The sequence below is a fragment of the Schistocerca americana genome, chromosome 4 (assembly GCF_021461395.2).
Source record: "Schistocerca americana isolate TAMUIC-IGC-003095 chromosome 4, iqSchAmer2.1, whole genome shotgun sequence".
In the NCBI taxonomy this organism is placed as follows: domain Eukaryota; kingdom Metazoa; phylum Arthropoda; class Insecta; order Orthoptera; family Acrididae; genus Schistocerca; species Schistocerca americana.
The window spans coordinates 17,272,735-17,300,422 of NC_060122.1; the positions used below are offsets into that span (position 1 = coordinate 17,272,735).

Below are 27,688 nucleotides of genomic sequence, written 5' to 3' on the forward strand. Positions count from 1 at the left end.
ACAAAAATAAAAATAACATACATACTCTCTTCTGACCATGTAGTGAAATATATTATGAAAACTTGCAAAAAATATTTGAACTGTACATGTCTCACAATCTACATGACATTATGAAGGTCCACACGTGCAACAATACTATAGAATATCACAATCTCTCACTGTTTTATGAAAACTTACAAACTATTATATTTTATTAGCTGTACATATTCTTAAAATATGGATTGTAAACCTAGAAACAAATACATGACTCCTGAAAGTATTTAAAATACATTTTAATGGCCACTGAATAATGATGCTGAAAATTCAGCATTCTCCTTAAAAAATACGCACTGACTCCAATGCACACATGTACAAATCTAGACTCAAATACTGTAGATCCAAATGCAGTTCACTAAGCCTAAAACCTATGCAAGATAACTGCCTGAGTATTTTCCATGACAGGTACATTCACTGGTATTTCCGGAAAAGTTATCACATTATTATCAGCTGTTGTTATTACAACTGTTTGTGTAGGGGTCTCTTCCTCCTCAACAACTTCTTGCTTATGAGCGTGAAGGCTCAAGTGTTTTGTCAGGTCCCGTTTTTGCATAAAAAGCTGACCGCACTGATCACAACGGAAAGGCTTTTCCTGCGTATGAATACGTCTATGTTTAAGCATGTCATTTTTCTGTGTAAAGCCTCTACCACATATATCACACGTAAAAGGTCGTTCACCTGTGTGTGTTCTCATATGCACATCTAGTGCGCCTTTCCTCTGAAATGCTTTTCCACAATGCTGACAGGGGTGTGGCCGTTCCTCTGAATGGACTTTTATATGCTGTGACAGGTTGCTGGAGCAGCGGAATGCCATACCACAAACTGAACATTTATAAGGTTTTTCTCCCGTATGTATTCGTTCATGGACAAGGCGAGCCTCCTTTGAAAGGAACCCTTCGCCACAGAACTGGCACGTGTGAGGACGCTCACCAGTGTGGAAAGACCGCATGTGGTATGTTAAAGAACCTTTATTAGACAATTTTTTCCCACACACTGTACACTCAAAAAGTTTTTCTCCTGTATGTGATCTCATGTGCGTTGCGAGTGATTCCTTCTTGACAAGAAGTTTACCACAGATAACACATTTGAAGGCAGCCTGCTCTGGATCATCACCGGCCTGCATCTGTATACTTTTCTCCACTTCTAGATCAGTATGCAATTTTCGATGAGTAAGAACAGCACCCAATGTGGGAAACGACTCATTGCATACCCTGCAAGTATATTTCCTTTCATGTTCATGTCTTTTAATGTGTTGGGTCATATTACCTCGGCGATTGAACTTCACTCCACAAATATGACACGAGAACGGTTGTTCACCTAAGTGAGCCGAGCCATGCTGCCGAAGCTGTATCTTCTTATGAAAACGTTTACCACATTTCTCACAACTGTACGGACGGACTCCGTTGTGCACATTCATATGTTCATTGAGATGAAACTTTGATCTAAACCCTTTCCCACACTTTGTACACAGTTGCCTATTTTTATACGAATCATCCATATGACAACGTTTATGGCTTCTTAAGTTATTTATGTGCTTGAAACTCTTGCCACACAAATCACAAAGATAAGGAGTCTCTGTAGAGTGTGTCGCTTTATGGATGTCTAAGCTAGCTAATGAACCGTAGTTTTTATCGCACTGATCACATTTAAAGGGTTTCACTTCACTATGATTAGCTAAATGATGTTCTTTTAATGACTTTCGTCCACGGAATGACTTCCCACAGAATTCACACATGTACATAGGTGGCTCCGACTCATCCTCCTTTGACTTTAAGTGAGTCCTTTCATGAAGTTTAGCTGACTCTTCGTCAAAAAAATATTTTTCACAGTAATTACATGCTACAGCACCAGCAGCATGTCTTTTTCTGATGTGATTAATTAAAACTGATTTCTTAGAAGCTTCATAATCACACATATCACATCTCCATATTGCATTCTCTTCTTCGTTATTGAAGAATTGTGGACCATCATCTTTCACCATTATGTCTTTCATAGCACCAGCTATTTTGGACTTGAGCCCTGGGTCACACTCGGTCAATTCTGTCGTCACATGCATCTGCAACATTTCACCATCTTCAGTCTCTCCTGCAGAATCTACTATTTGGTATGCGTGATTCATTTTAAGCCTTGAACTGTCTTCAGATTCTTCACCATCTCCTTCCTCAAACTGATGTTCATCTTCAATTCCATCAGTTGTACTGTAACTGTAATTCCTGAAATATGAGAAAGAATCCATGTCTGAAAATCATGAAGTTATTAAAGATATTTAATTTTATTTGGAAAAATCAAAGTTTTTTTATTTGTGTGGCATATATATATATCCTTGACATGGAAGTTCTAGAGGCAGAACTGGAAGTGCAATAAATGATTGAAATGTGGCATGCTTTTATCAAGTACTCAAGCTGCTTAGCAACTTCCAATTCTGCAGAAATAAGTGCAATTTTCTCATTTAGAAGACAAGAGTCTACAGATTTTCAAATACAGTCTTGAAGATGAACTATGGTATGTCTGCTTTACAGTCCGTTTAAGATTAACTATTAACAGGCCAATCTGGTGAATTCTTTGTTTCACCAATTGTCTGCTCTTTCAGTATCTCTACAAAGTGTACAAACCTCTTAATGAAGCCACTGATGCAATTACAAATTACAAGATTTGTATGTATCAGCTAATACACAATACCCCACAGAAGCTTTTGTGAAATCTGAACATGAAATGTGAGGATGGATAACAAATCTTTAATAAAGCAGTTACAAATTTTGGGTATCTATCCTCTACTACCATCACTGTTGACATTAGCCCAAAAAACAACCATATATCCTATAAATTATGGAATTGAACATAAAGCAGTTGGAAGCAGGACAGCAATGTGTGGTATTGACATTCTTGGACGAAGAATCGGAAGAGGGAAGAAAAAACATAGCACTTTGCTTTATGTTTTAGGAGAGGGACTACACTGAGCACTCAACTTCTTAATTTATAACCATCACAATTATTCTGAAAAATGAAGTAATGGAAATTAAACAACCACTACAGTTGCATACTGTTTTACTGAGAGGTCAGTTCAAGTTAGTAGTTAATTACATCAGGTTTCATGAGGTGTTGTAACTGCAATACATTTCTCCCTCTCGGGCAGTTTTTTCTGAAAAATAAGATGATACAGGAACACACTACTGACTAACGCAAGTTCAAACCAGTTAAGGAACTGTGGAAGGAATGCATAATTATTAATAAGCACAAGTAGCCTATCAACAACAGGGAAAGAAATTTATTTCTGCCAATATTTCTGTGACTGTCATCTCTGTGTGTGAATTAACTTCTCTTCTCTTCCTGATGTTTATAATTTCCCTGCTGTGCCCATTTTGCATAACTATTTTCAACTGCCAAACTTTTAGTTTTACAAGCTGCAGATTTATTTCTGTTGCTGATAGATTCCTATAATAAATCTGGCCTTTCCAGCCATCTCCAATGCAATTTTTACAATTTCCCCTTTGAAGTGCTTATAAAAGGCAGATTTCTTGTGGAATTTTCACATGACACCTCAAATTTTACTCTGCTCTACCATTCGTATCACCCTTTCGCAGAACAAAGACAAATTAACTTTGTTTACAGCTCAATATCAGAATAGCATATTTTTCTTATTATTAACAAAGAGATGTGTTTAAGTGTTCCGGGTAATAACTAACAAACATTCCAATGCAGTTATTCCAATTTCTGCTTCAAATACTGAAAAATTTATCTTTACCACAGTTTCAAAATTACTGTCAGATGCGAAGCACTGCTTGAGATACTATATCATATAGTCCTTTCCAGACGGCTGAAACAAAATTAATGCCAAACAAAGAAACAGATTCCTTAAAGTCTGCTCAACAGAAAAATCATGAGACGATGATATTAATTACACCATATTTGACAGCAAAGAGTTCCAAGCTCTATCGAAGTTATCAAGTATATACCAAATTTAACAATACAGAACTCAATTCTCTGCAGTACAGTTAGAAGCTGTTAAAGCAGCAGGAATATGTCATATAAAAAGATACCAAGTGCTTTTTGTACATATATCAACACTTTCCATAATGTAGCTACCACATACTTCTTTCTACTTCTCCTTTCTCCGTGCTCTGCCTCCATGCCGGAAAATGACTGCAGTATATCATTCCTTTTCTGTAAACAAAAAAGAAAAGAAAAATTATTGTTTGTAGTTTACTACACATAATGAAGTGACAAGAGAGAGAGAGAGAGAGAGAGAGAGAGAGAGAGAGAGAGAGAGAGAGAGAGACTGGGAAAGAGGGGGGCGGTCAGCAGTCAGAGGCTGCTGTTTCTACTTCTTTACCTGCAGCTTACTGCTGGCATTCTCTTCATATTATGTATTTACTGTACTGAACACTACACTGGCAGCTTAGTATTGACAAACCACATACTATATAAAATTGTTGTACACTCCTCTCTCATTCTGCTCCAGATAATTACTTTCAACTGTGATTATTGTGCTTAAGCTCTGCTGATTAAAAGTATCTGGAATGAAAAGTGTACTATAGTCTTGCTTGTTCAGTGTATATATGATGGGAAGTTCATTTTACAACAACATCCGACACTTATGCATACATTCCATTTTCTGTATGATCATATTTTGACTTTCAACAATGAAGGGCAGTCTACAACATAAATTATAGAGGTGGAGAAAATCTAAAAGGTGCTCTGTTACACTGTTTCAAAATGTAAGAGACTTTTGCAACAAATAATATCTTTAATAAGCAACAAATACTGAAAATTTAAGATTTCCCTGATCCATCTTTCTTCATGACTGGTATTCCTCTCAGGCTCACATCTTTTTTATTTATATATTTTTCACTTTCCTACTTATTTTGTACTTGTATCAGTTCTCTTCTGCTTCCTTTACAAAATATTTCCTCTCCTCAAAACAGTTAAAGCCAGCCCTAGACTCAAACCCAGACCACTGTCTGTTAAAACCTGTGTGAGCAACTATGCCACCTGAGTGTACCTCACAAAATCATCAAGTTGTCACTGATTCTGCACTCCCTATTCCTTCTCATTTCCTCCTCTGCTTGTCACTTACATTCTCTTTTTCCTCCATCATTTTTCCTCTTTATAAGTGCTTACATACTCTACACCACACACTTACATTAACCTTATCTTAGCTATTCTCCCTTTATCGCTGTTCTCAGTTTTTATAGTCTTGGCTTGCTGCGTATTAACTCACTATAAATCCTTTGCTCTTTGAATTCATTGCTCTGTCATAGAAAATAATTTCTGACCCATCCAACAAGGTTCAAATCTGTTCCAGTAGCATATTTATTCTGTCCATTGTCATTTACTCTTTTACAATTTTTTCACAGTCTCTTAATGAAACACAGCATGATGTTTAAAACAAAGCTGCATGAATCTAATACATAAATATTACTTCTTCCCTTTCTACACACAACACACTGCTTACATATTCAAGGACAAACCACATTTTGTTAATTCACTGTCATGGCTCTATACCAAATTTTTTTTGTTTTAAGCAAAGAGAGAAACTAACTTCAACAATGCCAATTACATGTTTAAGGAAATACAATTGGACTGTCCTCTGTTTCTATTCCATCTTCCTGCAAGAGTGATTTAACAGAGAAAACTATGAGTACTTGGCAAATCTGACATTAGTGGTTGTGTAAATAAGGGACTGAGATGGTTGTACAAATAAACAAATGAGAAGGGTGTGAATAAGTTACAAGTTAGCCAACAAATAAACAGTAAACTGGAAGGCTTCAGCTACCGTATTACATTACACTACAAAACAATTTTTTGTACAAGATAGGCCACAGTGACTAGAAAATATGGTAATAAGATGAAAAAGCAACTAAGATGTACAAAATAACAATGAAACCACCCCCCCCCCCCCCCACACACACACACACACACACACACACACACACACACACACACACACAGAGAGAGAGAGAGAGAGAGAGAGAGAGAGAGAGAGAGATTACAATTATATTCTGTAGCAATTCACTCTTCAGTGACATTATTTCAGTTTAGGTGATTTATTATAATCTTTCCTCCTAAATAATACTCGTCTTAGAACAGTTACCAACACAAGGGAGAAAAGTTAATAGATCACACATAATGGAGTATTTTTTATCTGTCGCATCTAAAGTCATCAAAATGATAATCTTATGAAAATAACCATGCTTCTGGAGGACAACTAATACCTATGAAACTTACAAATGGAATCTCATTTTATTTTCAATTCCTTATCCGGTACTAACTCATTCTTGCATTAAAAAAGAACATTAGAAATGTGCAACTAACTTCTATATTTCAAATGAATCAGAAGCCACAACCAGAAAAAGGTTAATATTAATAACAGTCAGATTGCACAGTGTTCTTCATTAACTCAAGAACAACATGTTTCTCCTGTGAGTGGAATCATCAGGTTATCCGGAAATATAAACAGAGGACGAAATTACAATTAACCTAAGGTGGTCCTATTCTGGACTAGTACAACAGCAAAGTTATCATATCATAGTAGTGCAGAATAAGACCACATGCACAAGCTGCAAATATGATCCCAGACCAAAACTGGCACTGGAGCCATGTACACACAGAGCATCAAAAGAGCACAAGCAAAGTGTTGGGCTAGGGGTAATGACAAGCGCTATGCGCCACTCTAAGTGAGGGTGCAGTGCAACAACAGCAAAAAAAATAATAAAATAATAATGAACAGAATAAAAAACAAATGTAAAACCATATCAGAATTAAAATGCAAGTATATGTAGTTCACTATGTATAAGATTGAGGTATAAACAGAAAGGCTCACAGACGCAAGTGCAGTACAATAAAAATGAAATCCATGGAAGAAATAATAAATGAAAGGACTGACAATAAATATAAAGCTAAAATGAAACAACAAAAATAAAATGAAACAATGAAAATATAAATAAATACAATGAAATGCATTTACTTAACAATGGAATTGGTTGTAAAGAACAAGAGACACTCAAAAGTCTTCTTTAAAAATGGGAAACATGGATTTGTAAAGACTTGATATTTTCTGGTTCAAGTGATCATTAAACAACATATCCTTCTTAATGTATGAATATTTAACTATTTTAATCTTTTCAAAAAGGTCAAGTCTCTTCCCCTTCAGATATGTGGTGTAAAGCCCTTAGGTTCCCCAAGTGTTGATGGAAGGTGGACATTGGATTTGAGAAGTTTTGTGAAGGTGGAATTATATTTAACTTCCCCCTTCCTTGTGAGTAAATGTTCCTGAAATGTAGTTTAAAAGCCCTTCCTCTCTGGCCACTGCAAGGTGCCTAACATTCACAGCATTCCGGTTCATACATGCAAGAAGCAGTATCTTTTTGGGAACACCCACCGTGAATATAATGATATTAAATTTTGTTACAGCAGGTAAACTTTATCCTTATATGTGATGTTTTTACAGAACAATTTATCCTTATATTTTGACCCCAAAAAAGTTAAACTAGAGCACGACACACACTATCTTGGAAAATTCGTAATTCTGAGGTACACGGCCAAGTGCCCAGCATTACTACTAGCCCAATACATTGCTCATGCTCTTTCCATTCACGTGTACGCTCTGTGTGTATGCAAATGGGCCTCCAGCACTGTTTTGATCTTGGGCCATATTTACATCTTGTGTGCATGGTCATGTTCTGCAATGCCATGACTGGTGTCACGACTGATCGTGAGGTAACTCTGCTCTCATTTTCTCCTTCTTCATCTACAGCTATACTCTGCAAACCACTGTGAAGTGCATGGCAGATGGTATGTACCAGTGAACCAGTTATTAAGGTTACTTCCCACTCCATTCAAATATGGAACATGGGAAGAATGACTGACTGAACACCTATGTGCGTGCTGTAATTATTTAAATTTGGTCCTCATGATTCCAAAGTGAGCGCTACGTAGGTGGTTGCAGAATTTTCACAGAATCATCATTTAAAGCCGATTTGTGGAACTTTGTTAGTAGACTTTCTCAGGATGGTTTACATCTGTTTTCCACAGTCTGCCACTTCAGTTTCTCCAGCACCTCTCTGACAGTCTTTTTACGTGTCACACAAATCTGTGACCATTCATGCTGCCCTTATCTGTGTATGTTCAATATCCCCCGTTAGTCCCATTTGGAACGGTTGAGCAATAATCTAGAATGGTTCATATGAGCGTTTTGTAATGAATACAGTTTGTAGATTGATTACACTTCCCCAGCATTCTACCAATAAAGTGAAGTCTACCATCTGCTTTACCCACAACTGAGCCAATGTGATCGTTTCATTTCATTTTCCTAAAAAGTGTTATCCCCGATCTTTGTACGAGTTGACATTTCCATTATGAGTCACTGATATTGTAGTCATAGGATACTGCATTTTTTCATTTTATGAAGCGTAAAATTGTACATTTCTGAACATCTAAAGCAAGTTGCACATCTTGCAAAACTTTGAAAATGTTATAAAGATCTGACTAAATATTCATACAACTTCTTTCAGACAGTACTTCATTACACATAACTACATCTGTGAAATGTCTGAGGTTCTATTAATATTGTCCTCAAGGTCATTATTACACAAGATGAACAGCAAGGGTCCCAACACACTTCCCTGGGGAACACCCGAAGTAACTTCTACATCTGATGATGACTCTCCATCCGAGATAACATGCTGGATTCTCCCTATTAGAAAGTGTCCTCAATCCAGTCATGAATTGCACATGGTACTCCACACGACCAATCCTTTAACAATAAGCATAGGTATAGTTCTGAGTCAAACGCTTTTCAGAAATCAAGAAATATTGCATCTACCTGACTGCCTTGATCCAAAGCTTTCAGTATGTCATGTAAATGAAGGTTCAAATGGCTCTGAGCACTATGCGACTTAACTGCTGTGGTCATCAGTCGCCTAGAACTTAGAACTAATTAAACCTAACTAACCTAAGGACATCGCACACATCCATGCACGAGGCAGGATTCGAACCTGCGACCGTAGCGATCGCTCGGCTCCAGACTGTAGCGCCTAGAACCGCACGGCCACTCCGGCCGGCTGTAAATGAAGTATTAGTTGGATTGCACATGAACAATGTTTTCAGAATAAATGTTTGATGGCAGGGAAGAGATCATTCTTCTCTAGATACTTCATTACGTTCGAGCTCAGAATATGTTCCAAGATATTACAACAAACCAATGTCAAGCAAACGGGTCGGTACTTTCATGGATCACTTCTCTTACCCTGTAGTCAGGTGTAATTTGTCCTTTCTTCCTGGGCATGGATATTCGTTTGAGGGATGTGCAATACATTACAAATGGAAGAGGGGCTAACTCAAGAGACAAATTCTATACATAATATGATAGGGGTTCCATTGGAACCTGGAACTTTGTTCAAATTTAATGATTTGAGCTATTTCTCAAAACCACTGACACTAATAGTTATGTCATTATGTGGATTAGGTTGGTTGGTTGGTTTGGGGAAGGAGACCAGACAGCGTGGTCATCGGTCTCATCGGATTAGGGAAGGATGGGGAAGGAAGTCGGCCGTGCCCTTTCAGAGGAACCATCCCGGCATTTGCCTGGATTGATTTAGGGAAATCACGGAAAACCTAAATCAGGATGGCCGGACGCGGGATTGAACCGTCGTCCTTCCGAATGCGAGTCCAGTGTGTAACCACTGCGCCACCTCGCTCGGTCATTATGTGGATTAAATTGGGGCAATTGTCCTGTGTCTTCCTTTGTAAAGGAACAATCAGATAATGGAAAATCGAGAATGGAATGTAACAATATTATGAAAACGGTAGTTGCTACTCACCATATAGTGGAGATGCTGAGTCGCAGATAGGCACAAAAAAAAGAATGTCAGAAACTGAGCTTTTCGCCAAAAAAGCCTTGGTCAAAACCACACACACACACACACACACACACACACACACACACACACACACACAAAAGCTCGCACGCAAAATTTGTGTGTGTGTGTGTGTGTGTGTGTGTGTGTGTTGCTTAGTTTTGACCAAGGTCTTTCTGACAGTGTTTTTGTTGTATCTAATTGCGACTCAGCATCTCCACAATATGGTGAGTAGCAACTATCCTATTTTTTAAGGAACATCTGAAAATAGATTTACGCATTTCAGCTTGTGCTTAGCTATCCTCAACTCCAGTTCCTGTCTAATTCGCTGGGATTGGACACTAACTTGGTGCCACTAGCAGCCTTTACATATGACCAAAATTTCTTTGAGTTTTGTGAAAGATCATTTAATAATATTCCACCATGGTAGTCACTGAAGGCATCACACATAGCTAGCTTGACTGGCAAATATATTTCATTCAGCATCTATCTATGATTTTATACTTTGTTTTATACCTATTATGCAGTAGTCCCTCTTTCTTTATGTGTTTCTTTACAGTGACAGTATACCATGGTGGACCTCTCTCATTATAAACTGTCCTACGGACTACATATCTATCCAGCACGTGGTCAACTATTTTTTTTTTACCATTAGCCATAGTTCCTCTACATGGTCCTGCCCGGTGCTGCAATTTTCAAGTTACTCAGCGAGTCATGAAACTACTGATTGTTTATCTAGTTTACTGAGCACATATATATATATATATATCCGCTTGCTTTCGTTGTCCTTTGTAATTTGGTAATCATTGTTGCCACAACAATATTGTAAGAAACAGACCACCTCCATTTCCCATTATTTTGATATACACTTCAATTTTCCATAAAAATATCACTGCTATCAATTTCAGGTTTGAACTAGCTTTCCGTACCTAGCATTATATGAGCTTCACTGCTTTTCAGGAGCACGTCGAAGTCTGGTACTTTGTTGTGAATGCTTCAGCACTTAACCACTAGGATTTTAATGCTCTCAGCTGTGGGAGGCCTTTCTTTTGATCTTACACTGATACTTCTGTTTCCTGTAGCTATCATTGCCAGGAATGGATGGTGAGTTGTCTAATCATCTAAAAACTCCTTGTGTGCACCCCATACACATTTAGATATATGGGTAGCAACCTTTGATGTGTGGTGCATACCTAACCCATTTAGAGGGACACTATAGTTCTCAACCCTGTGGCGTAAGTACAGGAAGTCGCAACCTAGCTTGTCATGGAACCCTTGAAGTCTCCGGTTCATTCCCTCTATCTGACTCAAAACCAAGTTCTGGTGACAATGCCACAAATTCTGAGCTCCACTGAAACTCCACGCGCAAGGCTGGTCTTCTCAACCTTCTGCACCAGTTGCTGGAATGATAAAAAAAATGGCTTTGAGCACTATGGGACTTAACTTCTGAGGTCATCAGTCCCCTAGAACTTAGAACTACTTAAACCTAACTAGCCTAAAGACACTACACACATCCATGCCCGAGGCAAGATTCGAACCTGCGACTGTAGCGGTTGCTCGGTTCCAGACTGTAGCGCCTAGAACCACTCGGCGGAATGATCCAAGTATGACCTCGGAGCCCAGATAACTGGTACCATTTGTTCCAATGTGCACCACAAATTGTGTTACTTGCACCCTATTCCCTAAATAGCTGCCTCATCAACATGTTGAATGAGGCCCCCAGGCATATACACTCAGTGCACCTGGTATCCTTTCCTGTCTCTTGCTGCCATTTCTCTAAGGAGTACTATCATTCTCCATTCTTTTGAGCTGCTGACAATTACACTACTGGCCATTAAAATTGCTACACCACAAAGATGACATGCTACAGACGTGAAATATAAGATCCTGTGATATGCAAATGATTAGCTTTTCAGAGCATTCACACAAGGTTGGCGCCGGTGGCAACACCTACTACGTGCTGACTTGAGGAAAGTTTCCAACCAATTTCTCAAACACAAACAGCAGTTGACCGGCGTTGCTTCGTGAAACGTCGTTGTGATGCCTCATGTAAAGAGGAGAAATGCGTACCATCACGTTTCCGACGTTTATAAAGGTCGGATTGTAGCCCATCATGAGTGTGGTTTATCGTATCCCGACATTGCTGCTCGCGTTGGTCGAGATCCAATGACTGTTAGCAGAATATGGAATTGGTGGGTTCAGGAGTGTAATACAGAATGCTGCTGGATCCCAACGGCTTCATATCACTAGCAGTCGAGATGACAGGCATCTTATCCGCATGGCTGTAACGGATCATGCAGTCACGTCTCGATCCCAGAGTCAACAGATGGGGATGTTTGCAGGACAACAACCATCTGCACGAACAGTTTGACAAAATTTGTAGCAGCACGGACTATCAGCTCGCATCAGAGACAGGAGCACCTGCGATGGTATACTCAACGACGAACCTGGGTGCATGAATGGCGAAACGTCATTTTCTCGGATGAATTCAGGTTCTGTTTACAGCATCATGATGGTCGCATCCGTGTTTGGTGACATCACGGTGAACGCACATTGGAAGCGTGTATTTGTCATCGCCATACTGGCGTATCACCCACCATGGGGAGCCATTGGTTACACGTCTCGGTCACCTCTTGTTCGCATTGACGGCACTTTGAACAGTGGACGTTACATTTCAGATGTGTTATGACCTGTGGCTCTACCCTTCATTCGATCTCTGCAAAACCCTACATTTCAGAAGGATAACACACGACGCCATGTTGCAGGTCCTGTACAGGCCTTTCTGGATACAGAAAATGTTCGACTGTTGCCCTGGCCAGCACATCCTCCAGATCTCTCACCAACTGAAAATGTCTGGTCAATGGTGGCCGAGCAACTGGCTCGTCACAATATGCCAGTCACTACTCTTGACGAACTGTGGTATCGTGTTGAAGCTGCATGGGCAGCTGTACCTGTACACACCATCCAAGCTCTGTTTGACTCAATGCCCAGGCGTTTCAAGGCCATTATTACGGCCAGAGGTGGTTGTTCTGAGTACTGGTTTCTCAGGATCTATGCACCCAAATTGTGTGAAAATGTAATCACATGTCAGTACTAGTATAATATATTTGTCCAATGAATACCCATTTATCATCTCCATTTCCTCTTGGTGCAGCAATTTTAATTGCCAGTAGGGTAATAGATCCTACCCTTTTGTGTTTGTCTTCTCCTGTCACCAAACAAAACATGTTTCCCCAAATCAGGTGATGTACATAGCACCGCAAAACTTGTCGGTTAGGGGGATCGGTATAACACCCTGAGTCCTTCCTCATCCCTATCCACTCTGTACAGGACTCTTGGACCTACCATTGAAACACCACTCACAGTCAAGTGGATGGTTAATGACAGACTCTATACTTTCTGCAGAGGAGTCACGATCCACATGAGGAGAGAGTACTTGAGGTACCTTTGGTACCATTATCACAGGTACACAACTCTCGGGAGCTCCTCCAATACACCAACTAGCAACAGCTGCCAATCGTTTGACAGTATTCACGGAGATCTGCATTTGATTATGAATGTGAACCACTTCACCCTATTTTCGAGAACAGCATTCTCAGTTGGGTTACATTTTAGCTGGTGCAATGTATTATAGCACAGTGAACCAATGACTTTAAATTAAGCCTGTTACCAACTCAATCTATTGAGCTACAAAATTACTAATTCGCTATAAGAATTGAAGCTAGTACAAAAAATTAGACTTCTATTAAGGCAACACAAAACCTGGTGTGGGGGGGAGGGCAGGCTGTCTAAAATTTTTTGAAGTCACTAATGATGTTGAAAATAGTGTTAATTGATGATATATGTAGATAATATATACTTCTCACAATATGAAAACTAGATGTAACACAATATGTTATTTACTATTATCTGCTACAGTAACTAAATCACAAACGCCAATTTACTACAATTTAGATTATTCTCAAAAATGCACAGCTACTTGCATTGATATACAAAGAAATTCAGAGTGATCTATTCTTTGGCAGTAACTGTAAATTACAAACAGTGATTTGCTATGAAATAAGTTTTCTAAAACACTCCTACGAGTAAGTTACAAAAATATAGTTTTGTAAGCATCCAAAAATTCTCAAAAATTTTTCATGTAATCACACCATTAAATTAGAAAACAATTTTATTGAATGAGGACAGGCCTACTGTTCTCAAAAATTGTAAATAAGCACAAACAAGTTTATGCCTACAATTAACAACAGTACGAATTAATCATGGCACTTGCGAATGTTTGAAATTTCACAATATACTATAACATAAACAGGTATTGATACATAAATGAAAGATTATGCAGAAGTGACGTGAAAAGCAAAAATTTAAAGCTAGAAGTTCAAATCGGCGCACAAATCTTGCACACATGGTCTCACACAAAGGAAAATTCCGAAGTCAGAATTTACATATAAAGAAATGTGCAGATTGCAGGGACTTTTTACTTAGCTGTTCCTGTGCCAACTTCTACACTGATGTGTCACAGAAGAACACTTCAGCTTGAGTTTATCTTGTCAAAAACGACAAAATGTGCGACATCTGTTTCTACTGATCCCTGTTCCTGGTGTTTTTCCTCCTGTTTCATTTCACTGTTGGGTTTTTGGTTTACCCCATCAAAACACATTTTATGAATATTTTTTTATATGAGTACATACATTTCTAGAGATTTCAAAATCATTCAGGTAGGTGACGTCCCCCATAGGCTATACAATGCATAAGCTGATTTCTCACTTTCTGCACGACTCTTACAAGCATAGCATCAGCTACGTTGGTAATTTCTGCCCAGATATTGGCCTTCAGGTCTAGCAGCATCCTTGGATGGTTAACAAAAATGATAAATGTGGTTTAAGAAGAGAGAGAGAGAGAGAGAGAGAGAGAGAGAGAGAGAGAAATTGCAAGGGGCTGCCAAATTGCGGAAACGGGTTGTTGTTGTTGTTGTTGTTGTTGTGGTGTTCAGTCCTGAGACTGGTTTGATGCAGTTCTCCATGCTACTCTATCCTGTGCAAGCTTCTTCATCTCCCAGTATCTACTCCAACCTACATCCTTCTGAATCTGCTTAGTGTATTGATCTCTTGGTCTCCCTCTACGATTTTTACCCTCCACGCTGCCCTCCAATGCTAAATTTGTGATCCCTTGATGCCTCAAAACATGTCCTACCAACCGATCCCTTTTTCTAGTCAAGTTGTGCTACAAACTTCTTTTCTCCCCAATCCTATTCAATACCTCCTCATTAGTTACGTGATCTACCCACCTTATCTTCAGCATTCTTCTGTAGCACCACATTTCGAATAGCCACTCCAAATCGCCCCTTACTAAGGTGAGGAGCTCTGGGAAGTGTTTCCACAAAATAGCCCTTTCAGTGTGACCTGTTGCTCTGTTCTTTGGTCCCCAAGTTCAATTCATCAAGTTGTGTGGGGGAAAAATCTCTCCAGAATGTTCACATACTGGTCTGAATTCTCTATGATTATGACCTCATTTTTTTTCAACAAACTAGGAACCAACATTCGCAGCTATGGAGATCATGAAGTACACTATGAATTTAGATTACTATAGAGGGCTTTGATGCAATTCTCAATGACTGGTGTTGTCCCAGTAGCACATGTTCTGTTCGTTGACGCATCCTGTCAGGTCAATTGAGAGGGGGGGGGGGTAATAAATAAATAAATAAATCTGTTCTCAGAAATTTTTCCGGAAAGGGCATGACATGCATACCTCTGACAACTGGAGTTGTGTTTAGAATGATCAGTCCACATCCCTAATTAGGCCCTTCGTGATTTTGAAATCTTGCATTTATGTCAACTTTAAAAGACCTGAAGGATAACATGCAGGCAGATATTGCCAACATACCAGCTACCTGTGATGCTGGTGAGGGTCACGAGAAATGCCAGAAATTTGCTTATTCAGTGTATGGGCAATGGAGGGGGCGGGGGCATACCATGATTGTCACTACATACAATGTTTTTCCCCAGTTCAATCGTTAATGTTTATGCTCCTTACACTAAGCGAGGCGTCGGTTGGCATTTACCAGTGCGATGTGTGGCTTATGAGCAGCCTATCAAGCATGAAATCCCAAGTTTTCTCACTTTCCGCCTAACTGTCATAGTACTTGCAGTGGATACTGATGCAGTTTAGAATTCAAATAATGATGACCTGGATGGATGTCTGTCTATTACACGTTACGACCCTCTTCAAGTGACACCCAATCACCTGACCACATTTGAAGCAGAGTGCCCCCTTCTGCTCTCTTATAACGTCTAATGACTACTGAGGTCACTGATATAGGGTACCTGGCAGAAGATGGCAGCACAATGCACATAAAGGAAAAACCTATATTTTTGGGTGTGTCAGGATACTTTTGATCACATAGTGTACAGGGCACTTGGCCTTGAAATAACCAATCAATTTTTAACAGTTCAGTGTGGTGCCAACTGCTGCTTAACCTGCTGCTGCAGATGCAGCAGGATGGGCCAGAGCCATATGATGAACACCATGGTCTTGGTATTGCCATGTGGCCACTTGGGGCCAAGTCCTCTTGCTGTCTAGAGCCCAATCGTTTTGCAAATACCACTGCCAGCAGTCATGTATATTGGGTACATTGCTGCCAAGTCTCCCTGCAGTACAACCGAAGGAACGCCCAGCTTCTCATAGCTGTATTACACAACCTTGTTCAAACTCAGTGAGGTGCTGATAATGGTGTCTTTGTTGCTCTAAAGGCATTTTTGACTAATGCCAACTCACCATGTCCAATCTCAAAGGTAATTAACGCTCATGACTATTACAGTATGTGTTTAAACCAAACCTGATTTGCATCCTCATACTGGCACTGCTAGCGCCAGTCTCATGTGACTGGCATGAAATTTAAATAAACATTATTTTTCAGATGTAGAAACACACCTACGAACTTTTGTGTATTTTGCACAACTCCTTTGTGTTGCAATCAACCCCCCCCCCCCCCTCCCCCGCATCAGTGTATTAGCCATAGTAAGTTTGTTGTGTTGCCACACTACAATGGAATAGAGTAATTTTCAGAAAAAAAGGGTTACGGAATATCAGCGAAAGTCAATAGCAGCTCAAATTTTCCTCGATAAACACAATAAGTTAACACTGACTATAATATGGATCCTACAAATTTCTCAGTTGCTATTCATATACTCACTGTGATGTTAACAGTAGAGCGAGATAAAATACTTACAAGCACAATCAAAAACACTAAGAAAAATATTGGCCACTCAGCAGGTGAACATTAAACTAACAATTTTCCACATCCATATATACTTGCCATCTGTATTCACTGCTCTCTTCAAACCAGTAAAACAAGACTTTTATCTAACAGATAATGATTATTTTGAACAACTTTTCCAATGTTGTTAGACTTTCGTAATTCATGTTTCCATTCAATGAAATTGTGAAACTATCAAAACTTCATGGAATTTAAGCCACTATATAAATAAAAACAAGCTTCTGTCCAACTTCAACTTTGATAGTTTTGTAATTTCATTGAGTCATCAGAAGCTGCTGCCTATTGCCATCCGGCATGCTGGATTTGAGTAAATCAGCTTCCATTTTGTGTCCATCTCTGCTGATATCGTATAAAAATTGGAAATGAAATCTGAACAATAATATTTCAACAACATTTTGAAGAGCATTTGGGAGAGCTGTTTGAAGCAATGTAATACCTTCCCAATTATGAATTGCATAACCAATGTGAACGAGATGATTCAGAAAGAATATCACTTTAAAATATACATAATGTAGGTTAAAGTAAATGAAAACCTCAATACCTTAAGGAGTTCTGTTCAGTGCAATTGACAAGTTGCTCCATTCATGTAATTAAAACAGGCATCATCTACAAATTAAAACAGAAAATAAAGGCTGATTTGACCAATTTGCAAATATTTTTCCCTGAGGAGTACCACTGACTAGTAAAAACATATTCAAGTTATCAAAAATTCCACAATTCACATAAACATATTACAGATACTTTATTAGAATACAAAAGAAACCACTCAGCTCTAATTATGTAATGACACCCAAACATTTAGCTTATTTATAACTACATTCACTTTGGAGGAATCACTTCAATACTTCAAAAATCTGAGTATGGTGACAAATAATTTTTCTGTCAACTGACTAAAAATGTCAAACATGGAATTTTGATAATGTAATATAAACAAATAGATTTAAAAAATCTACTCACCAACAGGGGCCAAGAGAACCCAAACACAAAAGGATTTAAGTTTTACAAGCTTTCAGAGCCAGTGGCTCCTTCTTCTGGTAGAAGAGTTGAATACAAAGGAAGAGGGGTGAAGGAAAAGGACTGCAGAGGTTTAGCGACTTAAGGGGTAGAATTCAGGAAACTCTGCCAGAAATGCGGGTCAGGGGAGACTTACTGCACGGATGACAGGTAAAGACCAATTGATTGTTTGGGACTGCACCGGATGAGACTTAAAAACCTGAGAGCTTAAAAGTGGAAGACAGGGTAATATGCAAGAGAGATTACTACTACAGTACTGGGCACAAATTAAGAAGACTGACCTCTAAGAGAGGTGGGACGGCAAAAAATTGACAATTCAGAAAATGAAAGATACAGAAAACTAAAATGGAATGAAGAAAGGAGTGGTTACAGTGAAGAGATGCTGAGCCTGAAGGAATTAACGTAAATTAAGCCCAGGTGGGTGGTGAGAAACAAGGACATATTGTAGTGCTATTTTCCACCTACGGGGTTATGAGAAACTGGTGTCTGGGGGGAAGAATCCAGATGGTGCGTGTGATGGAACAGGCACTGAGGTAATGACTGTCATTTTGTACAGCATGCCCTGCAACAGGATATTTTATGTTGTCTGTATACATCCTCTGCCTATACCCATTCATCCTGACTGATAGCTGGGTGGTAGTCATGCCGATGTAAAAGGCCAAACAGTGTTTACATAAAAGCTGGTATACGATGTGCCATTTCTCAGGTGGCTCTCTCTTTGATATTATATTTTTTGCCTGTTACAGGGCAGGAATAGGTGGTGGTAGGAGAGTGCACAGGGCAAGACTTGCAGCGAGGACTCTCACAGCGGTAGGAGCCATTGGGTATGGAGATGTATGCAGAAGGAGCATAGGGTCTGACAAGGATATTGTGGAGATTGCGAGGACGACAGAAAGCTATTCTAGGTGTGGGGGCAAAATCTGACAGAATGGATCTCATTTCAGAGCATGAATTTAGGAAGTCATGGCCTTGTCAAAGTAGCTGATTAATATATTCAAGACCAGGATAATACTGGGTGACGAGTGGTCTACTCTGATGTTTTTTGGAGGGATCAGCTGTTGTGGTTGGCAGGAGAGCCAACACCGTGTTACTAGAGGAGGCCGAAATACATGCGTTTTAGCTCACACAGGCTGGCGTGAGGTCTGGAACAGGACAAGGAAATTAGAATTTAGAGAAACGGACGTAGCTGGTGGAATACTTAACTTCAATCCATTAATGATGAACGTCGCTCTTGATGGTACATGATTCACAATATCAATAGTAACTGAATATGGCGCCTTGCTAGGTCGTAGCAAATGACGTAGCTGAAGGCTATGCTAAACTATCGTCTCGGCAAATGAGAGCATATTTTTCTCTAGACCTGCCGTGTGGCGGCGCTCGGTCTGCAATCACTGATAGTGGCGGCACGCGGGTCCGACGTATACTACCAGACCGTGGCCGATTTAAAGGCTACCACCTAGCAAGTGTGGTGTCTGGCAGTGACACCACATCAGCAGTACGAGGATTGGATGTGATGGCCTGGGAAATCTACTTTTGAACTAGGCTAAAATCAAACAATGGAAAATCCAGGATGGAATGTAACACTATTAAGAGAAGGGAAGTTTGCTTCTCACCATATAGTGAAGATGGTGAGTCGCAGATAGGCACAACTAGGCTATTAGGATAATTTACATCCAGTGAAGGCTGAAGTAAGAGTGGTGGTGTACTGCTGTAAAGATTCAGTATCTGAACAAATAAATTTTCCTCAAATGCCAAGGCTGTATGAGAGGAAACATTTGACATGGAAAGGATGGCAAGTTTGTTAGTAGGTTTGATGTGGATGGAAGTGTCAAGCTTGTCTTCAGTGAGGATGATATAAACATCAAGGAAAATGGCATGGGATTCGGAATAGGACTATGTTAAATTTAACTGGGAGAAAGTATATAGAGGGATTTTAACAGGCCAGCCTCATTATGAGTCCATATGGCAAAGATGTCATCAACGTATCTAAACCAAACCAGGGGCTGAAGGCTAATGGATCCCAGGAAAGCTTCCTCCAAGTGACCCATGGAAAGGTTGGTGTAGGAAGTAGCCATCCTGGTTCCCATGGCCATACCGCTGATCAGCTTGTATGTCTACCCCTCAAAGGTGCAGTAATTGTTGGTAAGTATAAAGTTGATGAAGGTGCATAAGAAAGATGTAATAGGTTTGGAATCAGGTGGGCGCTGACTGAGGAAATGTTTAGCAGCAGACAGACTATGTACATAAGTGGTGATGGTATAGAAGGAGCAAGATGTGTAGTGGGAGTAGGACAGGCACAAATTTCAGACAATCTAGGAAATGGTTGGTATCTTTAATACAACAGGGAAGTCTTTGTGCTATGCTTTGCAGACATTGATCAACTAAGGTAGGTATAAGGTTGGTAGGTGCTTTGAAGCCGGTAACTACAGAATGGCCAGGATGGTTGGGTTTGTGGATCTTAGGAAGAAGGTAAAATGTGGGAGTGCATGGTTTGGGTGGGGTAAGAAGTTCTATGGATTGAGGCGTAAGCCCTTGTGATGGGCCTGAGGTTTTTAAGAGACACTGCAGGTCAGTTTGAATCACATGGATGTGATACTGATGGCAGATGCTTTATGTGGAGGTGTCAGACAGCTGGCATAGACCTTCACTAACATACTCCTGTAAGTCAGGCACCACAGTGGTAGATACTTTGTATGCTGGGAGGATAATGAGGGGGTCATCAGCTTTCAGGGAACATAGGGCCTGGAGATCTGCAGAGGACAGGTTACGGCCATGTTGTAGGGACCTGAGGAAAGGTTGTGAAGCAATGCTGGATGTGAGGAATTCTTTATAAATTTGTAACGGATGATTCTGAGGTAGTGGTGGTGGATCAAGTTGGAAACGTGGTTGGAACTGTTGAAGACAGGGTTCAGTGTCAGGTTTGCTGCTTGAATGGTTTTGGGACTGGGTTGCAAAGTGATATTTCCAGTTGACACTAAGTGTAAAAGAAAGTAGGTCCTTCACCAAAGCAGCATGGTTTAGGGCTGAAAGTGATAAACTTAGATACTACAGGTAATTCATAGGGGGGGGGGGGGGGGGGGGGTTGGTAGGTTGAGAACACTGTACTGGTCTGGGAGGCAACGGTGAAGGTTGTGGGATGTTGAGGAGGCTGGCCAAGCTCGGTTTGTAGAAGAGGAGTGGTGGTTGATGGTGTGGCTGTCTAGGAAGCTGCAGTGGGACAAGAAGGGAAACATTACTGTTGAGGTACTTTAAGAGAAGGTGAGATAGCTTTTTGAGGTTAAGTCTGGCAAGTTGTTGCAGTCTGAAGTTGGCTTGGCGGATGATACACTCCAAGGAAACATGAGAGGCAGATAACTGCAAGATTTTGTAGAAAGCGAGAAGTCAAGTCTGGCAAGTTGTTGCAGTCTGAAGTTGGCTTGGCGGATGATACACTCCAAGGAAACATGAGGGGCAGATAACTGCAAGATTTTGTAGAAAGCGAGAAGTCTAGTGGAGTGGAAACGGACAAATGAGGCAAAATGGTCACAGATTAGTCGGGTATGTGCAAAAGACCGCTGTATTTGAAACTGTAACAGAAGGTGGTGTAGAGTAGGATTACATCCAGAAATAGGAACTTTCAAAGTCAGGCCTTTGGGTGTAACTCCAAGGGACAAGCAGGTTTCCAGAAACAGAATTTGGGACCTTAATTTTGGCAGTGCAGAGGCATGTATTTGAAAATAACAGATGTAATATTTGACGGAATTCACCATGACACGAGATGACAGTTTGGAGTGATAGAAATGGTGGGAGTGGCATAAACGAGAGGCAGAGGGTGGAAAAAGATAGACAAATGGAAGAAAAGTAGGGAAAAAAATCCGGAAAAATCAGAAAATTTTGCACAAAAATTGTGAGAACGGGCAATGGTTAACAGAAGGCATCAGTAGACAAGAACTTCTCACCACAAGAGTGGTCTATATGATCTGAAAAAATGATATGGGAGGTGGTAGGAGGGGGAGGGGGGGGGCAAGGGGTGGGAGGGAAATAGCCAAAGTCGTGAAAGGAGACAAAATTTTAAAAACTGGTCACACAGAAAGAGAAAGTCACAGGAGATAATGTAAACTACTTTGCTTGGAAAACAAAGTAATGTAGGAGATGGTAGTAAAAGTCAATCAGAGTGGTTTGGTGAAAAACAAACACACAAAAATGTGAAACAACTGCGTAAACAGAGTAAGTGGAGGATAGGAAAGAAAATAGCAGTCAAATTTTAAAATAAATCAACGAAAAACGATCGGGAGAATGCCCTGCAGTGTAGTGGAACTGTAGGCAAATTCATAAATAACAGTGGAATTCATATAAGCAAATTCATAAAAAAGAATGTGCATGAAAACCAGTACTAGAAAAGACAAAGTGTTGATAAATCCGGGTGGCACAGGTAAATAAACGATTGGAATACTAGCATAAAATGTAGAAAACAGACAATAGCTTGAACAAGACAGATAACAACAAAGACTGAAAAGAGGACTACATAGATGGCTACAAGGGCTAATATAAAAATGAAAATAGTCGATTAGTGACAATGTATGTAAATGATCCAGAAGCCATCAGCTCCTGGTTTGGTTTACATACATTGATGACATCTTTGCCATATGAACTCATGTTGAGAATGACCTGTTAAAAATTCCTGGAATCTCTTAATACGTTCTCCCAATTAAATTACACATGATCCTATTCTGAATTCCATGCCATTTTCCCTAATTTTTATCTCATCCTCACCGAAGGCTAGCTACACACTTCCATCACATCAAACCCACTAACTAACAACAGTACTTATATATATTGACAGTTGCCATCCTTTCCATGTCAAACATTCCCTCCCAAACAGCAATGGCATTTGTTGCAAATGTATTTGTTCAGATGCAAACTCTTTACAGCAGTACACCACCACTCTCACTTCAGCTTTCACTGGACATAATTATCCCAATAGCCTAGCTCAAAAGCACTTCTGCTGATCCCTACAAAAAAACAACTTCAGAACACATCTCTAGTCACCCAGTATTACCCTGGTCTTCAACATATTAATCAGCTATTCCGACAAGCCCATGACTTCCTGAAATCATGCCCTGAAATGAGATCCATTCTCTCTGATATTTTGCCCACTACACCTAATATAGCTTTTCATCACCCTTCCAATTTCCGCAATATCCTTGTCAGGCCCTATGCTCCTTCTGCACCTGTCTCCCTACCCTATGGCTCCTATCCCTGTGACCATCCCTGCTGCAAGATCTGCCCTATGCTCCCTCCCACGACCACCTAAAGTAACCCTGTAACAGACAAAACATTACTATCAAAGAGAGAGCCACTTGTGAACAACACATTTTCCGGCCTTTTAAAAGCATTGCTACCACCTAGTTATCAGTCGAGACTAATAGGCATAGTCAGAGGGTTTATAAAGGCAACACAAAATATCCTGTTGCAGAGCAAGCTGTACAACATGACAGTCATTACCTCAGTGCCGATTTTATCACATGCACCATCTGGATTCTTCCCCCAGAGACCAGTTTCTCAGAACGCCACAGGTGGCAACTAGCACTACAACATGTCCTTGGTTCTCACTATCCACCTAGGCTTAATTTATATTAATTCCTTCCATATCAGCATCTCTTCAAAGTAGCTACTACTTTCTTTATTCAATTTTAGTTACTTACATCTCTCATTTTCTGACTTTTCCATTTTTCGCCGTCCCCCCTCCCAGCTCTGTTATATGCAATGCACTTAGTTTTTCACTCTTCATGATGTTGTAGTAGTAATCTCTGTCTTGCATATTACCTTGTCGTCCACCTTTAGCTCTCAGGTATTCAATTCTCGTCCAGTTCAGTCCCTAACATTCAACCTTCCCTTCTCATTCTGTCCAGTAATTCTCTCCTGACCCGGGATGATGGGTGACTTTCCTGAACAGTGCCCCTTCCCCTAAACGTCTCTAGTCCTTTCCCTTCACCTCTCTCCATTCTCCTTCAACTCTTCTGCCAGAAGAAGGAGCCACTGGCTCTGAAAGCTTGTAAAAATTAAAGCGTTTTGTGTGTGTTCCCCAGCTGCCACTTGGCGAGTAGACATTTTATCTATTAATTTACATTAATATAAATAACTGACTATTTTTGTTGATATAAACAGGGAATTTTATTCAACAATTCTGTTATAACAAAGGAGATCTTCATTATGTTCAGTTCTGATAAGTAACTTAGTCTATATCCCTCAGGTGTTTCAATGGACTGTATACCACAAAAGTTATTTTCTTTTTACTGTAGTAGATTAAAATGCAACAACTAGTGCAATCAATTTCTCATCATTTCATTCAGCAGCCAAAAAGCTTGAAAATGTGTTTGTCCCCACTGAAATGTGAATTTAGGTAATTTTGCAGCAAAAATAACCTTAACATTTACTACAGCAATGGAGAGATATAGATGGGGCCTGATAAGTTTTTGTCTGTTGTGTCACAGTAATGCAGCAAATACTCACAATGGTTGCATTGTCAGAATGTTCTCCACCAAGTAATATGGTACTGTGAAACATGGACACTTACTGAGCCACTTCTGAGGTGGCCGACATGTTCCCACACCTGAATGAACCATCATCCTGCTCTGGGTTTCAAACACGAGTGCTTCATCAAAATATACACATCTGACAGAGTATAGAAACATCAGGAAGTGTGGAGACAGTTGGGGCATATACCAGTCAACCCTCACAGCCCTCAGGATTTCTACAGAAAGTACTAGTGGCATGCTGAACCATAACTCTCAGGCACTCCTTAACACAATGGTGTTAACAGTGAAAGAGACTGGAAAATATAAAGATCCTTTTGTACAAAAAAAAAAAACAAGTTTTGTTACTGGACTGCAAATAATTGTCACAAAATTCATAGAAGTGTATTATGCTACTCACTTTACTCACTATGTTGGCCCTACATATGGAGAGCATGGATTTGACAGTAGCTACTGTCCTGGAAAAAAATTATAATATGCTATGGCACAGCTTGGATTGTATACGAAATTTTCGTAATTGAGGACAACGGCCCACACACCGAATTAGTCTCTCAGTCTGAGAGAAATGTTCAGTCAGCAAGAGACAGAATAACCTTAGTTGAGTCCACAGGACTCCTTTTTTACATGCTTTTCTTCTAATTATGTTCACCCAGAAATATTAATTAATCAAAGGAACCAAAAGTAGACAAAGGCAGTGCTAGTTAAAAGTTACTAAAACTAAAAACTGTCACTACATTGAACATCAACTCACTCTTTTGCTAAAATGGACTGTTTGTTCTGATTACATTAGTTAGTCATAGACAAACAATTAAACAATAGAAAGTCCAAGTTGGAATATCACCAATTATGGCAAGGATAGATTGCAACTCACTGTAAAGATGACATGCTGAGTTGAAGACCGGCATAATGAAAAGACAGTTACACACTAAGCTTCCGGTCAACACCTTCTTCAGAAAAGAAAATGCGCACACACACACACACACACACACACACACACACACACAGCGCCAGCTAGTGCGATCACGTGTGCGTGTGGTGTATCTGCTTGTGTGAATCCTTTTCTTTTTTAAGAATGCTTTGGATGAGAGCTTAATGTGTAAGAGTCTCTTTGTTGTGCGTGTCTGCAATTCAATGTATCATGTATACAATCAAACAATTCTTGTTTTGGTCAAAGGAATCGGAAAATATAACCTCTGCGATACCAGTGGTTTCTCATATAAAATATATTTTTTTTCTACTTGTCTTCTATGGGTGAAAGGTTCCCTTCCTTCCTTCCCCCCCCCCCCCCCTCCCCTGCCCCTCACCACTTAGTGCGATTGCATTCCAGCTTCTATCTTAAAATTTCTAATAAAAATTTGTAACCAAACGTTAGCAACAAGAAGTATCATATACAAAGCAATAAAAAGCTCAGTTCTAAACAGTTAATTATGGAGTCAGCTATAACTTTTATTGGAAGTTTAACATTTTTTTAGAGAGAAGTCCAGCAACTGATTAATATAACTAAGGCTTAAAAAGAAACCTAGTGGTTCCCAACAGTGATGCAGTGATTTTCTGGAAGGTAAAAGGAGTTGGTGCAGGTTGGATGGATGGTAGTGTGTGCATGCCTGTGTGTGTGGTGGTGTGTGTGTGTGTGTGTGTGTGTGGGGGGGGGGGGGGGGTGTGTAACAGGTGAGTGGGTGGATAGGTGCGAGAATGGGAGCAGGCATGCGCAAGCGTGCAAAGTCTACTTTCCTCTTATGCATTCATTATCCTGTTAACTAATGACTTATTAAAAATGCAGGAAGGCAGAATGGACTTTCAATGAAAAATTAATATAAAGGAAGCTTACAATTTGGAGGACTTACTGCCATTCTAGATAAACAAATCTGTATTTGGTGGAACGTGGTATACTACAAAAACACACATACTTACTTCAATGGATTCTTCATCTTCAATGCAGAATAATTTTCGTAACTTTGCATCAGCTTCCAAGCAAGAACTGACTAATTCATGACACGAGTTTAATTTATCAATACATGTTATACATATCTGTAGTGGAAGTTTATCATCTTCTCTGACCTATCGGATGAGAAACTGTTATGAGAAATAGTACAATGTGTCAATCTACCATGTTAAAAATATTCTTAGAACATGAAGACATAAGGCATCCAATATTCCTCTTTGTTCCAGTAATTATATTCAGGTATTTAATGCTGACTGTATGTTATTACAATTAAAATATCACAACCAAATTTACGAAATCTTAAGTATTATGGGCAAGTTCCACTTAATGACGAATTCTCTTTGAAAGATACCTGGATATCTTTGAGCCTCCATTTCACAGCTTTATTTCTAGTTAATTTTGATACACCTGCTCTGATTACTAGGTGATATGAACATTATAACAGGCAAATCAATTTACTTCAGAACTGTATTGAAACACAGTGTCATAAAAGAAGTGTAAATTGTTTGTTTACATATCATGTAAATATACAATGCTCTTCTGATATTGGTTGAACTAGCACATGGCTCATCCAAAGTATGTGAGGTAATACAGCACACTTGTTTTGTGGCTGCCAGTTCGTATCTTTGTTCAGTAGAAAACTTGCGTTGCACATTATACACACCACAGACTTCATCATAAAGGGACATACAATATTGTACTCACTGCAACATACAACACCAAGTCCAACTAACAGAAAGGAGAGACAGTTTGGTTCACACAGGCCCTTTTGTTTGTGGCAAATTACTTTTTTTTAGACATCTGTATTAAATGGTATTCATGTGCCCAGAGATTTTAGCTGTATCTTTATTGTTACGTATGCACTAAAGCAGCAACTGGCTTGTATATTCCAACACAATTAACACAATTTTAGCAATGGGCACAATCACCTGCCAGAAAGTATCATACACTGTTTGTATGAAACTCCTTGAGAATGCCTACATCACCATAAAAATTGTGCATGGAGTGTACCACACTAGTTTACACACTATGTCCCCATGAAATCACAATG

The 27,688-nt window shown here is 39.6% G+C and overlaps 1 protein-coding gene across 1 annotated transcript; it reads right to left on the reverse strand.

The window, feature by feature from the left end:
• Positions 1-24: 24 nt before the first annotated feature.
• LOC124613167 (gastrula zinc finger protein XlCGF57.1-like) lies at positions 25-26,758 on the reverse strand. The gene is made up of 3 exons (XM_047141796.1): positions 26,607-26,758; positions 4,127-4,197; positions 25-2,249 (listed from the first exon to the last, which is right to left on the reverse strand). Exons 2-3 carry the CDS (start codon positions 4,162-4,164, stop codon positions 398-400), a joined length of 1,890 nt encoding a protein of 629 aa, XP_046997752.1. The 5' UTR covers positions 4,165-4,197; positions 26,607-26,758; the 3' UTR covers positions 25-397.
• Between the last annotated feature and the right edge of the window lie 930 nt (positions 26,759-27,688).